Genomic DNA, 16,507 nt, shown 5'->3' with positions numbered 1-16,507 from the left:
TAAACTTTGATAAACGTTTATAAAGGTCATGAAAACGTCGGCTCAACCCCAAAAAATTTCACCCTCTGACCTGAGTCTTTCGGAGCTGTTTAATGGCTTCATCCCTCGCCCTGCCGATTGCATCAACTTGGTCTTCTAGGTCCTCCAATTCCCCCTCAAGTTTCTTCTTTGCTGTTGCCAATGAATTTCTCAGCTTCTGCTCATCTTCTAGCTCAGCCTCAAGCTCACATACCTGTGCACCATATAAATAAAAATATGCAAGATTCAGTATATGCATGGGGCGTGAGTAGCTCAGCGAGTATTGACGTTGACTACCACCCCTTGAGTTGCGAGTTCGAATTCAGGGTGTGCTGAGTGACTCCAGCCAGGTGTCCTAAGCAACCAAATTGGCCCGGTTGCTAGGGAGGGTAGAGTCACATGGGGTAACCTCCTCGTGGTCGCAATTAAGTGGTTCTTGCTCTCAGTAGGGGTGCATGGTAAGTTGTGCGTGGATCGCGGAGAGTAGTATGAGCCTCCACATGTTGTGAGTCTCTGCGGTGTCATGCACAGCAAGCCACGTAATAAGATGCGCGGATTGATGGTCTCAGAAGCAGAGGCAACTGAGACTTGTCCTCCGCCACCTGGATTGAGGTAACCGCGCCACCACGAGGTAAGTAGTGGGAATTGGGCATTCCAAATTGGGAGAAATTATTTTTTTAAATGTACTTACCTTTTGCATCTTCTAACTTGCTCTAGAGGAGACAATCAATTATCTTCTTATTGCTCATTGAGCAATAACTGAAACAAATTGAAACAAATATTTTCACCTGCTTGAGCAGTTGTTTCCTCCTCTCTTCACTTTGCTCCTCTCTGCCCTGCTGGTCTCGCTGAAACTGGACTTTCAGGGCCTGCATATTGATTTCCAGATGGAGTTTGGCATCCTCCAAAGTCTGCAATTCATCTTCAAGTTCTTCTATCTGAATCTGCATCTCTTCCACTTGAGCCTCCAGCCCACGCTTGGTCTTCTCCAGCTCATGTACCTTCCATAGATTTTACACACAACATTTCATTTCAAACAATGGCACAGTATCCCATTGGATTGATTGATGTTTATGAACTACTGTCTAAATTTCATGTTACCATTAAATACTTCCAAAAGAAAGATACATCAACTCACATTTTTGCCCACATTATCCTTTGAACTGATCAGATCTTCCATCTCAGTGCGAAGTGCTTTATTGAGTTTTTCTAAGTCTTGTAAGGAGCCCTGGGCTTCCTCCAGTGCTCGAATGAGGGCCAAGCATTTGGTCTCCTTCTCCCGTGCCTCAGTCTCAGCACAGTCACGCTCTTCAGCATACTTGCTGGAGATGGTCTTCTCATCAGCAAGCATCTTTGTGCAAGACAGAGCAGTTCACACAGAGGTCGTTGATATCAAAGTAATACTTTTAAAGCACTTGAAACATTTGTTGAAACATCATGACATCTAACCTGGTCAAATTTCCGTTGTTTCTTCTCGAGATTTGAAATCAGTTGTCTCTGTTTGTCCAGGTCTACAAGAACATCCTCCAACTCTTGCTGAAGATGAGTCTTAGTCTTTTCTAACTTGTCATAGGCTACCGTTTTCTCCTCCAACTCTCCGTTTGTGGCCTCCAGATCCCTCTGTAGCCGTTTCTTGCTTTCTTCATTCAGTTGAAGATTGCCAGAGTACTCATCCATCTTCTTCTTCGCATCTGACAACTACAGTAAAACACAAACAGTTTTTTAAAATTTATATATATATATATATATATATATATATATATATATATATATATATATATATATATATATATATATATAAAATAATTTTCTCCCCTTTTTCTCCCCAATTTTGTCATGCCCAATTCCCATTACTTACTAGGTCCTCGTGGTGGCGTGGTTACTAACCTCAATCCAGGTGGCGGAGGACAAGAGACAGTCAGTCCGCGCATCTTATCACGTGGCTCACTGTGCATGACACTGCAGAGACTCACAGCATGTGGAGGCTCATGCTATTCTCCGCGATCCATGCACAACTTGCCACGCGCCCCATTGAGAGCGAGAACCACTCATCATGACCACTAGGAGGTTACCCCATGTGACTCTACCCTCCCTAGAAACCGGGCCAAATTGGTTGCTTAGGAGACCTGGCCGGAGTCACTAAGCAAGCCCTGGATTCAGACTAGCGACTCCAGGGGTTGTAGTCAGCGTCAATACAAGCTGAGCTACCCAGGCCCCCCACACAAGTTTTTTTTAAACATTAAATTGTGTTGATGTTTTTTGCAAACAGTCACTTTGAGAGACTGACCTGTGTGTTAAGGCTGGAGACTTGTCTCTCCACATTCCTTCTGGCCTCTGCCTCTTCTTCCAACTGTTCCAGCAGGCTGTTTCGATCATCCTCCATTTGACGTAACCGAGTGGAAACACTCAGTTTCTGACGGGTCTCCTCACCAAGTAACTTCTACGTAGATAGACAAAAATCAAGAGTTTAATGGTTCCTGATATGGGCATTAGAGATTGATGGATAGAATAATTATTTTGATGACACAATACCTGAGCATCTTGGAGCTGTGAGTTGAGGCTGGAAAAATCTTTACTCATCTTGATGTTCTTGCTCTCTGCCTCACTGAGGAGGCTATTGGCACTGTTAAGTTCCATCTGAGATATTGTACAAAAAAGCATCCATTGTCAAGGATTTCTATAAAGAAACCTTGCCTTGTTTCTTTAGTAATAATGAAAAACTCACGTTCAGTTTAGATACTGTTTCTCCAAGCTCTCCTCTCTGCCTTTCACTCTCATTAAAGCGAGTTTGAAGGTCAGCAAGCTGGTTTTCCACCTTCTTTCTCTTCTGTTCCACATCCTGCTTTGCATTACCCAGTGAGTGGAGCTCTCCATTCAGGTCTGCAACCTCCTTCTCAAGAGACTGTTTCGCCTTCTCCAGATTTGCCTTAGCCTGCATTTCAGGTTCAGATTAGGAAAGATTTATGTTCATATACAAAGGTCATACCATGACTTTATCTCACACTGCATTGGTAACACCACACAATATATTGTGCCCGTGTTGTTTTTACACTGTAATTTGTTAAATGTCATTGTTAAACAATGTTCTAACCCGTTTGGATTGCTCTAGCTGCTGAGTAAGCTCATTTAAAGCCTGAGTGTGTTTTTGTCTCATGTTCTGCACTTGAGACTCATGGCTCCGACCTTCATCTTCCATCATGTTCTTCAACATGGCTACCTCCTTCTCTCTCTTAGCCCTGTCCAAGAAAGAGACTGCGATACTAAGATCTAAGGTACCAACACTATAAGATGACATGATTAAATAGCATAAAATAATAAATGACTATTAATAAGTTACAAAATAATCACCAGAGCTCTTGCTGGGCCGCTGTGATGTCTAGTCTATCCTCCAGTTCAGACCTCAGGGCAGTCAGCTCTTCTGCCAGGTCCTTCTTGGCCTTTTCTGACTTCCTAGAGGCCTCCTGTTCAGCCTTAAGTTCATCTTGAAGCTCTGAGAGAAGCCCTTCCATTTCCTGTATCTTCTTCAGAGCAATGCTCTTTTGAGCTGATTCTTCTTCCACACTGGTTAATATATACATTTTGATAACCATCGTTACGGAATGATGTGAATGTTATAATTCAAAATTAGAAGTGGACTGAAAAGTGGCAATATATTTCAACAACCATTTATGATGTAAATAACAAAGTACCTTGCTTGGAGGTCCTGAATATCCACTTCCTTCTTGGTAAAGTGGGCCTTGAGTTCTGCAACCTGGGCCTGCAGGTCAGTTATCTGTTCCTGTAGATCATTATACTCCATCTCCAGTTTACGCTTGGCTTTCTCCAGATCCTGACGACTCTTCTCTTCCTTCTTCATTTGAACTATACAGAAACAAACAATCTCTTCAAATTGTCTATCAACCTGCCTTTTGCTGTCATAAATTAAAATTAGTCAGAACCCATTATAGTGCATTCTGTGTTTTGTTAACCATATTTAGTACATTTTTGGATATACTGTATAAATTGACATCCTTGTTTTATTTATTTTTTTATTTTAATCCATAAAACCATTAGGGGTGTAAAAGTCACAAAGACAAACCTTCAAGATCTGAAATCATAGATTCATGTTTATTTTTCAATTTAGTCAAATTTTTGGATTTTTCTTCCTCCTCAGCAAGGTTGGAGCAAAAGTCAGCTAATCGCTCCTCCAACTGTTGCTTCTCCTAAAAACATAGAAAAACAGGGCAATCCTCCTCAGATCTGACTTTCCTTGTTTATAAGAGGAATAGCCACAGCTTGGACAAAAAGTTGTTGGTCAAACTTGAAAGAAACCTTCTGTAACTTGTTGTTTTGATCTTCCATGATAAGGACATCATCCTGTAGCTTCTTAAACTTCCCATCCACAGTGCCCTTTTCCAATTGAAGCTTCTGTCTGGCATCTTCTTCATCTACCAAATGGTTCTCTAAATCCTACACACAAGAATATATTTAATCCATGACAAAAGCACTTGTAGTCATTCATCTCTGATAACTGATTACTGTTCAACCTTTAGCTGTTGCTGTAGGTTCATATTATCTTGCTGAAGGATCTGGCTGCGCTCCTCCTCTTCCTCAAGCCGAGCCTCCATCTCATGCAGTACCTCCTCCAGCTCTTGCTTCTTAGTCTCCAGCCGTATCCTTACCTCTTCAGATTCTGCATACATCTCTGTCTCCTCCTGCAGCTTTGCCTGTAATTGGTTCCTTTCCACCACCAACTATTAAAGATTAAATACACATACACATACACACTCCAGCCAGTATGTGCATATAGATGGTGAATGAGTATGAATGGATTTACCACTGTACATTTGGATTAAGTTTGGATCACACATTGGTCCTCCTTTTTACCTGGTTGTGTTTCTGTGTGATCTCTTTTAGTTCATTTTCAGACTTCTGGGCAATTTCTTTGGCTTTCTGAAGCTCCTCCTCTTTTTGGCTCATCTCCTCCTCTTGACGGGTCACTTGAAGCAGGGGTTTGACCTAAAAAAAAAAAAAGAATATTAAAATTTACATGGACATGTGCTTTTGAACTGCACAGTAAAGGAAAAGCAGCCAACAAGTGCCCAACATTCATGGAAACTCCTTTAATGCTGTTTAAAAAGCATCCCAGTTTGGTTGAGAAAATGCCTAGAATCTACATAGCTGTTATCAAGACAAAGAGTGGCTACTTTGCAATTTGTTTAACATTTTGGTCACTACATAAGGTTCATACTTCCATTTGTGTTTTTTAATAGTTATGATTACATGACTTCCATTCTACAATGTGAAAAATAGTACTAATTAAGAATAAATGGATGTGTCCAAACTTTTGAATGGAACTTCATGTTGCAATGCATTACACATGTGGGGTTTAACTCTTACTTTAGTGAAAAGTCTCCACCACTGCCAGTTCCTGAGTGTAAGATACACAGCACAGTTCCTCTGAATCACTTTTATGGCTGTCAGCTGTTTTTGTCTCTTGCTGAATGCCCTGTGAATTTAGAGAGCTAGTGGTTTATCTGAACCTTTAAACTTGTCCTAATGTGTGTATAACCTTTCAGTCACACAGTTTATACTCTGTACAAATCATATAATATATATTATTGATGCATGGTTGAAGAAGCTGCAATAAATATACAATAAAGCACAAGAAACCTCTAAACTAGTAATAGTATATGTCAGCATTTATTGAACGGGAACTCACTTTCTGCCCAGAAAGCCACGGGCCTGGGCCTGGAAAGCAATTATGATAACTGTAAGTTTCAGGTCACGTTCTTCCTCCAGTTGTGCCAAAACTCCTGTACGGAAGAATATCTTGCTCAGACCAATGCGGTACATGTTAGGGTCCAAGTCTAGATGTTTGATCTAGAAGATATTGGCATGAAGGTTAAATTGATAAAGCTGCTAAGATAAAATACAATTCATATTACCTGTATCCATGAAACACTGCAATATAAGTAGCTATATTTTGCTCAAACTCACTATAAGTGTGCAGGCCTGTTTTCCATCCATGAACCCTTTGGGAATTGCACCAGCAGCCAGGATCTCATAGCTAGAAAAGGATCAATAATTGCAATACATTTTCTAAATTAGATATATCCAAATCTACAAATATTATGTTTAAAATAATTGAGCATGTGTTATAAAATGGACTCACCGTTGGCGGAATTCGTGAAAAACGATACGATTGGGAAAGCCCTGGCGACAGATTCGGATCCCTTCCAGTACACCATTACAACGCAGCTGCTCTAGAACCAGATGGGCATCTACCTTCCCAGCCTGGGATGAAAACAGTGAAAAACATCAGAGAATGATTTTTACTTCATTTATTGTTTATGGAATTAAACAATTGTTAATTAAAAGTTTAATAATCAATGTATACTTAGGAAAAAGAGTTAGAGACCCATGTTTGAATGCCACATAACCCAGAAATCATACAAAATGCTTGAATCTCCAATTAATACCTTTTGGAAAAGGCATATTGTTTAGTAGTACCAGTAAATACTTCAAAATCATTGTATTATAATATTTGGTGAGGCATACCCTTTTTTCATGGTTAGGAATGATGCAGCGTACGAAATTTGGTTGAGTGTTATGGAGAGTGGTCATGAGCTTGCCAAGAGACTCTTTGTACAGCTGTCCCACAGTGCGGAACATGCCTTTCTTGGACTTGGAAGCAGTAGACACAGCGCTATCAGACTTTGCCATCTTAGCCATAGTTTCAAGACCAACTACACGATCCACTATAAAAACATTGTCAACCATTAAAAACTTAAACTGATGAAGGATTAAAGCTTTCTTTGAAGAATATACATCATTTTAATTTCTGCACAAACAGACTAAACAGGATTATTTCTGATCCTGACAAAGACTCACCCTCTTTCCAGATGTCTTGCACAAAAGCACTTGAAGAGTTACTCAACAATGCTGTCACATTGTCATTCAGTGGGTCCATGTTTTTGGTCAACCAAGATGTGGCATTATAATCCACCTAAATCAAATTAAAACAACCATTCTATGAAACTATTACTGTAATATTTTCCCCACATTGACCTCTCATGTTATGCACTTCTGTTGTTTTGCAGTTGTTCTATTTAGATAGATCGATAGACAGACAGACATACCTTGCCAGCGTAGTGTTGCACAGTGAAGAACGTCTTTTCCTTTAGATTCTTGGGCTTGGAGAATTTGCAATGGTTTGAGTGAGTGTTTGTTAGTTTATCAACAAAAGAGACATCAGTTGCTTTTGGAAACCAGCACTCCTCATCTAGAAGAGCTAGAATACCAGGAGGATTGTTCTACAAGGGGGAACCAAAACCAATTTCACAACAGAGTGACTTTTCCAGATGATCAAAGATTCTTAGCTAATAAGCATTACCAAATGTTGAATTTAAATAAACTTAAAATGTTTGAATGGTGTTGTTGATATCACAAACTGACTGGTCTCTCAATGAGCTCAATGCAGGGCAGGAGGTCTAGACCAAAGTCAATGAAATTCCACTCAATGCCCTCTTTTGTGTACTCTTCTTGCTCAAGGATGAACATGGTGTGGTTGAAAAGCTGTTGCAGTTTCTCATTGGTGTAGTTGATGCACAGCTGTTCAAATGAGTTATCCTGTGGAAAATATACATAGGAAAGGCCTTCAAGTGTAAGTTTCGATTTTAAAAGCAGGTCATGAATCCTTTTGCCCTGTCATACTCACCTCAAAAATCTCAAACCCAGCAATGTCTAAGATGCCCAGAAATGAGGCTCCTTGGCGCTTTGTCTTATCCAGAGCCTTGTTGACACGTCCCAGGATCCAGCGAAATAGGCGGTCATACATTGCTTTGGCTAAAGCTTCGACTGCAAAGTCAGCCTGTTTAATGTACACGGCATTCATTTTATAACTCATATTTGTTCATTTTCTTTAAAAAAAAAAAAGTTACAATAAATAATTAGAGAATTGTATTTAGCAAATAATCACTGGTTGTTTGGGAAAATAAACCAATTACCCTTAACAGCAATCAGTGAATACATTTATTAAATATAATCACATCTCTTAGAAAAGTGTTGCATTTAATTGTATTGTAGAGTGTGGCATTGCACCTGATCTTTGGTCTGTGCCTTCTGTACCATCTCTCTGCCTACTTTGATGCGAGGAGTGAGAATAGCTTTCGTGAAGTCAGTCAGATTAATCCCCTGCAGATGGCACACTTTCTGTGCAGCTGGAGGACACATTTAACATGACATTCAGTCAGTGTTTTATTCAGGTTCAAGATAAGAGCAACACTAGAAATTCATCCATCTGTACCCTGAATGCCTACCTGTGTTGTCTGGCATGCTGGCCTGCTCCTGGTTTTTCTCTGCTTTGAACTCAATATTCCCCAGTTGCAGCACAGTAGAGCATACCTTAAACATGCCTGACAGCAACACAACACTGTGTAAAACAGCCTGGAAAGACACAACCAGGTTCTAATACATGGTTTTGTTAAATACCTATTCTTTCCTCCTCGTTGAAGCCCAGGACCTCCATGGCCTCCAGAGTCTCATCAAACATCTCATCATCCTGCTGGCCTTGTACCTGCACATGTCCAGCCACCAGGAAACGGTAATTACCAAAGTCCTCCAGCAAGAGCTCGTCTGTGGAAAAGAGTGGTTGAGAAGGGTAAGACTCAAACATTCACAAACACTACAGTACATTTAGGAAGCAGAATGACAGCTGAAGTAAATTAGGGTGTAGGCCTGTGCAGGAAACTAGTTAACTGGCCATAATAGCTGATCTGAATTTTTGAGCTTAATCACACAAGCGTTCATATACTGTAAGGTAGGAAACTAATTGTCCTCACCATGCATTTTGTCTTTGGCTCCAGCCACCATGTAGTAGAAGATGTGGAAGGATCTCTCAATTTTGGCCTGTCGGATACACCGAGACTTTTCCAGGAGGTCTGAATTATTTAAGGCATTAAGGTAAAAATGTGTGTATTGATGGTGTTCGGCTCTGAATATTTAGAAACATTTGCACTAAATTATTTTGATCCATCAATGTGTTTATACTGTATCAGTAATCAAAATAAAAATAGTTTGTAACATGCTTTACAAAGTATGTTATCTTTTCAGGCCTTAGGATACATGTTTCAATGTTTGCTCCAACGATGTAGCCAGTATTGTCAAAGTTGATTTTAATAAATTTACCCTGAGAAAGAGAGACAATAATAGTGTTTATACTAGAGCTCATCTTAATGAACAAATAATCAGCACCAAAACAAAACAATGAATTGTTTACTCACAAATCTTGAGGAATTATCATTTTTGATGGTCTTTGCATTCCCAAATGCCTCCAGAATGGGATTAGCCTGCAGGAGTTGCTTCTCTAACTCTCCCTGAAGCAATGGATGAAAGAAATGTCATTATTTGTGGTTTAATACAATTTAATTTAAAACATTCTGATTCCCTTGAAAATAAAAATACTTTTATTTCCAAGAAAGTATATGGCATAAAGCTCAGATACTCACAAAAGCTAACTGCGGCCCTTTCTGTTGCTAAATGGAGGTAAATAATGAATTTATAAAAAATAGGAAAACTCTAATATACTTTACTGTCAAAAGACAAGAATTATAGTAATTATTGTGTCTTTGGTTTTATTGTTAATTTCAGACATGCAAATACTGTGCATTACTGTAAAATAGAATCCAACATGTAACATACAAACGTACCTTGTTTAGTGCTGAAGAGCCTGTATCCTGTCATGGAGAAGGGAATATTATAATATTATGACTATTCCTAATCAAACACTATATAATGTTGCTGATAAACTTGCAAACAGATCTTAACAGATAATACTTTGTGTGTGAGGTATTATTTTATATATTTATTTGTTTATTTGTTCAGGGACAATATACCGTATGTATTGTAACAGTATAAGCTTAAAGCTAAATTTCAACTGTAGTCCCTGGGCGAAAGTTACAGTACTGCCCTACAAAGCAGTGTGTATTCACAATTAAACATGAAAAAAAATAAAATAATTATCCTACACAATATTAAACATTCTAAAAACACCACATATCCACACAGTATCAACAACATAATTCAAACAACAATCCACATCAATACACACAAATCATACCATCTCTATCTAGTGATCACAAGACATTTAAATGTTTTTTTTTTTTTAAGTATTACACTCTCTAATAGTTCTCGGCATGGAATTCCAATATTCTGCTGCTTTAACTGAAAAGACTGCTCTACAAAATTGTGTTGATCTATATTTAATTTAACAGTCACCTCTAGAAGAGGACCTAGTCAATATTGTAGATGTAGTGTGATGTGTTCAAAATTGTGTAAGAGGTGGTGTGGCAAAACCATGTAAAATCTTATATAACAATGTTAAATTAGCCATAATCAAGAACTTGTCAAAAGCCAGAAGATTATATTTTTGAATGATGTTACAGTGGAGGTATGAATTCATTTTCTTGTCCAATATTATTATATTATTACACATCATTGCTTTTAAAAGTTTGAGAATAGGTTGAATGTTATGAAGGTTGAACTCACAGAGCTGGCGTCTCTCTTTCCTTTGTGTGATGACGCCACAACAGCAAGATACTGGATGACCTTTTTGGTGTTTTCAGTTTTCCCTGCACCTGACTCCCCACTGTTCAACATATATTATGAAATATTGCCACAATTGCCACATATTGCTCAAAGGGATAGTTCACCCGAAAATAAAAAGTCTGTCGTCATTAACTCACCCTCACATTGATTCAAACTCATATTACTTTTTTTTTTCTTCTGTGGAACTGCTCTTTTTTTTTTTTTTAAGCATATAATGAAAGTGAATGGTGACTGAGGCTGTCAGTCACTAACATTCAGTCTACCATCCCCTTGTGTGCTTCACGGAAAGAAAGTTATACGGGTTTGTAAGAACATAAGGGTGAATAAATAATGACAGAATTTTCATTTTTGCATGAACTATCCTTCTAAGATAATTATTTAATTTACCTTAATTCCATATTAAGGTAATTAGCAAATAGTGATATAGTGCTTAAAAATATGTATTATTGTATGGCCCATGTGATATTTGATCAGTCAAACTAAAGTTCCATGACCAACAGTGCTTCTTGCAAATCTATCTGCTGATTACATCTTTTTGAGTGGTGCCTCACAGACACAATGTGTACTTCTTTTCTTGGGCTGCCAATTAAATTGAGTGGATGAGTGTAATGCTTCACCACTGAAAGTTTAGCAGACAAAATCATATTAAACCTGGATTTATTTGATTAAACCCTAAAAAATTATTTGGACAGCCATGTTTTGAAGCTCTTTGCAATATATAACAAAACCAATGTAATTTATTTGAAAGAAATATAGCACAAGTGCACTTTTCATGCAAAACAGTTCACAAAAACATGTTTCTTATGTTTCAAATTATAAAACAATAGATATACTATAATAATTAATGATGTTTTATATTTAATGCAACAACATTCAAAAATGTTAAGGGATTTAAGTGTCCAAATATGTTTTGGGGCCACAGTATCACAGTAATGTACAGTTGTGCTCAACAGTTTGCATACCCTGGCAGAAATTGTGAAATTTTGGCATTGATTTTGAAAATATGACTGATCATGCAAAAAAACTGTCTTTTATTTAAGGATAGTGATCATATGAAGCCATTTATCATCACATAGTTGTTTGGCTCCTTTTTAAATCATAATGATAACAGAAATCACCCAAATGGCCCTGATCAAAAGTTTACATACCCTTGAATGTTTGGCCTTGTTACAGACACACAAGGTGACACACACAGGTTTAAATGGCAATTAAAAGGTTAATTTTCCACACCTGTGGCTTTTTAAATTGCAATTAGTGTCTGTGTATAAATAGTCAATGAGTTTGTTAGCTCTCACGTGGATGCACTGAGCAGGCTAGATACTGAGCCATGGGGAGCAGAAAAGAACTGTCAAAAGACCTGCGTAACAAGGTAATGGAACTTTATAAAGATGAAAAAGGATATAAAAAGATATCCAAAGCCTTGAAAATGCCAGTCATTATTGTTCAATCACTTAAGTGGAAAATTCTGGGATCTCGATACCAAGCCAAGGTCAGGTAGACCAAGAAAGATTTCAGCCACAACTGCCAGAAGAATTGTTCAGGATACAAAGAAAAACCCACAGGTAACCTCAAGAGAAATACAGGCTGCTCTGGAAAAAGACGGTGTGGTTGTTTCAAGGAGCACAATATGACGATACTTGAACAAAAATGAGCTGCATGGTCGAGTTGCCAGAAAGAAGCCAATGCCACAAAAAAGCCCGGTTACAATATGCCCGACAACACCTTGACATGCCTCACAGCTTCTGGCACACTGTAATTTGGAATGACGAGACCAAAATAGAGCTTTATGGTCACAACCATAAGCGCTATGTTTGGAGAGGGGTCAACAAGTATTGTGCTCCTTGAAACAACCACACCGTCTTTTTCCAGAGCAGCCTGTATTTCTCCTGAGGTTACCTGTGGGTTTTTCTTTGTATGCCGAACAATTCTTCTGGCAGTTGTGGCTGAAATCTTTCTTGGTCTACCTGACCTTGGCTTGGTATCAAGAGATCCCTGAATTTTCCACTTCTTAATAAATGATTGAACAATAATGACTGGCATTGGATATCTTTTTATATCCTTTTTCATCTTTATAAAGTCCCATTACCTTGTTACGCAGGTCTTTTGACAGTTCTTTTCTGCTTCCCATGGCTCAGTATCTAGCCTGCTCAGTGCATCCAAGTGAGAGCTAACAAACTCATTGACTATTTATACACAGACACTAATTGCAATTTAAAAAGCCACAGGTGTGGAAAATTAACCTTTAATTGCCATTTAAACCTGTGTGTGTCACCTTGTGTGTCTGTAAAAAGGCCAAACATTCAAAGGTATGTAAACTTTTGATCAGGGCCATTTGGGTGATTTCTGTTATCATTATGATTTAAAAAGGAGCCAAACAACTATGTGATAATAAATGGCTTCATATGATCACTATCCTTAAATAAAATAATAAAATTTAGTTTTTTGCATGATAGTCATATTTTCAAAATCAATGCCAAGATTTCACAATTTCTGCCAGGGTATGCAAACTTTTGAGCACAACTGTATAAGGGTCATGATAAAGCATCTAATATGGAGCAAATAACATGTAGGGTACTTGGGCCATGGTTTTACTCACGTGCAGAGAACGGACTGGTCCTCACGGTCTGCGGAGAAAGAAACAGAGACATTAGCACTCATTGTACAAGGACAGGACAAGAAATGCATGAATTGTCACAGCTAAGAACCTGAACGAGATTAATAAGGGGTCAGGCTGTCTAAACACAAATTCCACTATTGTTCACTGGAGGTCCCCACCTCCAAAATCTCACATATTCTAAATTGAGTACGCGGTGAGATTAACTTAAGATCATACATCCAAAAATAGATAAAAATCTCACTGACAAACGGAATAGCCCCATGTATGGCAATTTCAATGCCTTAAATCCACAGCCTGTGAGAGGAGACCAGTATGGAGTTAGGAGTAGTGCCTCACACACACTGTCCACTTTACATAGCTGGTTGGGCTGTAGTAATTATGAAACGTCAAAGCTCAAGTGTGTAATTTTTTCAGTTTTAAATTACTTTCTCCTAGTCCAGTTAAATATGCAGAGACAACTATAAGTGAGCCATTTGTAAGATGACTTCCTCAAAAAAAAAAAAAAAAAAGGCTCTCAAAACATTGCTCTGTTTATTTGAGCATCCTGAACAGCCTGAGCAACATGACACAAGCTCAACCAATGGTGTGAGTTTGGGGCGGGACTATCTATTTGTCCAACCAATTCCAATGGAAGTTCAGGAAATAATAATTATTTTTGTAATTCTGTTTGGTGACACTAGTAGTTCAAAAAGTACACACTTCAGCTTTGATTCAATTTAAGTTTTGTACCAATTTTTGGTTGCCAGAGATTCCGTAAAAAAATACAGTGAACGTGGGGGCCTGGGTAGCTCAGCGAGTATTGATGCTGCCTACCACCCCTGGAGTCGTGAGTTCGAATCCAGGGAGAGCTGAGTGACTCCAGCCAGGTCTCCCAAGCAACTAAATTGGCCTGGTTGCTAGGGAGGGTAGAGTCACATGGGGTAACCTCCTCGTGGTCTCTATAATGTGGTTCTCGCTCTCGGTGGAGCGCACGGTGAGTTGTGTGCGTGGATGCCGCGGAGAATAGCCTGAAGCCTCCACACGCGCTACGTCTCCACGGTAACGCACTCAACAAGACACGTGATAAGATGCGCGGATTGCTGGTCTAGGACGTGGAGGCAACTGAGATTCATCCTCTGCCACCCGGACTGAGGCGAGTCACTATGCTGCCACGAGGGCTTAGAGTGCATTGGGAATTGGGCATTCCAAATTGGGGAGAAAAGGGGAGAAAAAATAAAAAGTAAAAAAATACAGTGAACAAGTTTCAGGCATAACGGGATGTCATTTTGATGCCTGTATATTGTACAGTTCACTAGCATTTATATTATTAAATGATATAAACTTGATACACTAACCTTCTGGATTTATACAAATCTGCATTTCACTTTAAAATGTATTGTTAAATACCACAGAACGGCTGCATGATGATGACTTAAAGTTCATCAAGAGAGGCCTTTCCAGGAGTGATAATTAATCCATGTTTATACAGTGCAGGCACAGTATCACTCACACAAACACAAAACTCCATCAGGGCAACACATATGAAACTAAAATAATGCAATAAATATTAACTAAACTACATTAAATAAAACAAAGAATACCCCAATGTTCATAACTGATATAAATAATAATAAGAAACAAATATATAATAAAATAAAATGATATAATGAATATAATTAAATGCACTGGATTACAGAGGGCCTTCTAGGAACGCCGGATTATTGTTTTTCACCGTAGGTTTAACAATAGTTTACCGTGAAAGTACATGTTCTCTTGTTACACATAATAATTTTTTTTTTTTTTTTTTACAATTAATTATACAGTAAAATCATTCTTTTTACATCTAAAATAATAATTTTTACAATATTTTACTGTAAACTTACATGTCTTGTTAATTATACAGTGTATATATATATATATATATATATATATATATATATATATATATATATATATATATATATTACTGTATATGTTAAGGTTCACCAATTAATGTCTTTTTTCTGTAGCATTTTTACATTCTTTTTCAGTTTTTAGTACAAATACGTACAATACAAAGGGATACTGTTGGCAAGAATACATTTTTAAATGTGTCTTGGATGTGAGTACAAAGTCACTCGCCTTGCATTCACAACAACCAAATTAAGACAGATAATTTACAGGGTTTTACAGGGTGTTTCCTGTGAGTCAAGACTGGTTGTTACCTTGTAGCATGTTCCTGTAGGCATTGTCAGTGATGGCATAGATATGGGGAGGGACCTCATGACGCTTCTTCCCCTTGTACATTTCAATGATCTTCTCAGAGTAGATGGGCAACATTTTATAGGGGTTCACCACCACACAAAATAGGCCTGAGTAAGTCTGTAAAGTTTAGAATATATTGATATTAATCTACTGAGTTCAAAAACATTTCAGGAAACATTCTTTCTATACCTATTACATATATTAATTAATTGGTACTAATATGATTCTTTTTTCATACTGTGACATAGGGGAGACTGGGGCTAGCTGTCACACAGAGAAGTTGTCATAAGGGCTATATCTCTCAAAGTATAAGGTTATGAGTCAAAAATCCAATTCAACAAATTTGTGTTTTATCAAGCAGTGGTTTTGTATGTGGGTTTCAAACACTACATTACATCAGAATATTTTTTGTGAACTCTGTCCAAACTAAAATTCCAGTATCACCATATTTTTGTTGCAGCTCTTGGGTGAACAAGTCATATAACAAATCACATACTGTATTTTCATGGCCAATATTGATGGAAATGTTCAACTGCTTTTTTGAAGCCAATACAAAATCATGCTGGACCAACAAAGTATGTGCCTCTGCTAAAGTTGACTTTCAAAACTAAACCTACCCTGAGAAATATTCACAGGAGTAAAAGTGTGGCACCTAGCCCCGGACTCTGAAGACTTTAGCAGCATAATCCACTGTGTAAGGTGAAGTGTGAGTGCACTTACATAAATGAGACCTGAGAAATACCTCTCCCTGAGGTTGTGTAGCACTGAAGCCTCATTCAAGCAAGTCAGTGCAGCCATGTCTTCAACCTTGTTAAACTTGGGTGGGTTCATTTTCTGAATGCTATCTTTGTTGACCGTCACCTTTTTGCCATTGTCAAGCTCAACTACCAACTCATTCCCATTCTCTTCTTTGATGCTCGCAGACTCAAAACCCTCCCTTTCTGAGGGTATCCATACCATCTTTTTGGCTGACCAATCGGCCTGGGCCACCCCACTGTTTTTGAAGTCATTGTCAAGGAAAAGGAACTTGTTGCTGTCATCGTTGTCTGGTTGCATGGTCAT

General features: G+C 38.3%; 1 protein-coding gene across 1 annotated transcript in view; it reads right to left on the bottom strand.

The window, feature by feature from the left end:
* Window positions 1-16,507, bottom strand: part of LOC127450569 (myosin-11-like) — a 19,463-nt gene extending 2,956 nt beyond the window's left edge. Inside the window, exons 1-33 of the mRNA XM_051714805.1 lie at window positions 16,166-16,507; window positions 15,406-15,562; window positions 13,202-13,229; window positions 10,546-10,645; window positions 9,282-9,374; window positions 9,124-9,187; window positions 8,841-8,939; window positions 8,491-8,634; window positions 8,319-8,414; window positions 8,101-8,219; window positions 7,718-7,870; window positions 7,456-7,629; window positions 7,140-7,313; window positions 6,892-7,006; window positions 6,559-6,758; window positions 6,173-6,294; window positions 5,998-6,067; window positions 5,720-5,880; window positions 5,398-5,506; window positions 4,885-5,016; window positions 4,545-4,751; window positions 4,330-4,467; window positions 4,097-4,220; window positions 3,708-3,879; window positions 3,367-3,579; window positions 3,110-3,254; window positions 2,744-2,950; window positions 2,551-2,655; window positions 2,306-2,458; window positions 1,468-1,716; window positions 1,157-1,369; window positions 807-1,019; window positions 71-232 (exon numbers count right to left, since the gene is read on the bottom strand). Coding sequence (XP_051570765.1) covers window positions 71-232; window positions 807-1,019; window positions 1,157-1,369; window positions 1,468-1,716; window positions 2,306-2,458; window positions 2,551-2,655; window positions 2,744-2,950; window positions 3,110-3,254; window positions 3,367-3,579; window positions 3,708-3,879; window positions 4,097-4,220; window positions 4,330-4,467; window positions 4,545-4,751; window positions 4,885-5,016; window positions 5,398-5,506; window positions 5,720-5,880; window positions 5,998-6,067; window positions 6,173-6,294; window positions 6,559-6,758; window positions 6,892-7,006; window positions 7,140-7,313; window positions 7,456-7,629; window positions 7,718-7,870; window positions 8,101-8,219; window positions 8,319-8,414; window positions 8,491-8,634; window positions 8,841-8,939; window positions 9,124-9,187; window positions 9,282-9,374; window positions 10,546-10,645; window positions 13,202-13,229; window positions 15,406-15,562; window positions 16,166-16,507 — 4,953 coding nt within the window. The remainder of the gene's footprint in view (window positions 1-70; window positions 233-806; window positions 1,020-1,156; window positions 1,370-1,467; window positions 1,717-2,305; window positions 2,459-2,550; window positions 2,656-2,743; window positions 2,951-3,109; window positions 3,255-3,366; window positions 3,580-3,707; window positions 3,880-4,096; window positions 4,221-4,329; window positions 4,468-4,544; window positions 4,752-4,884; window positions 5,017-5,397; window positions 5,507-5,719; window positions 5,881-5,997; window positions 6,068-6,172; window positions 6,295-6,558; window positions 6,759-6,891; window positions 7,007-7,139; window positions 7,314-7,455; window positions 7,630-7,717; window positions 7,871-8,100; window positions 8,220-8,318; window positions 8,415-8,490; window positions 8,635-8,840; window positions 8,940-9,123; window positions 9,188-9,281; window positions 9,375-10,545; window positions 10,646-13,201; window positions 13,230-15,405; window positions 15,563-16,165) is intronic.

This window comes from Myxocyprinus asiaticus, chromosome 13 (genome assembly GCF_019703515.2).
Source record: "Myxocyprinus asiaticus isolate MX2 ecotype Aquarium Trade chromosome 13, UBuf_Myxa_2, whole genome shotgun sequence".
NCBI lineage: Eukaryota > Metazoa > Chordata > Actinopteri > Cypriniformes > Catostomidae > Myxocyprinus > Myxocyprinus asiaticus.
This window is presented reverse-complemented; position numbering and strand designations above follow the sequence as displayed.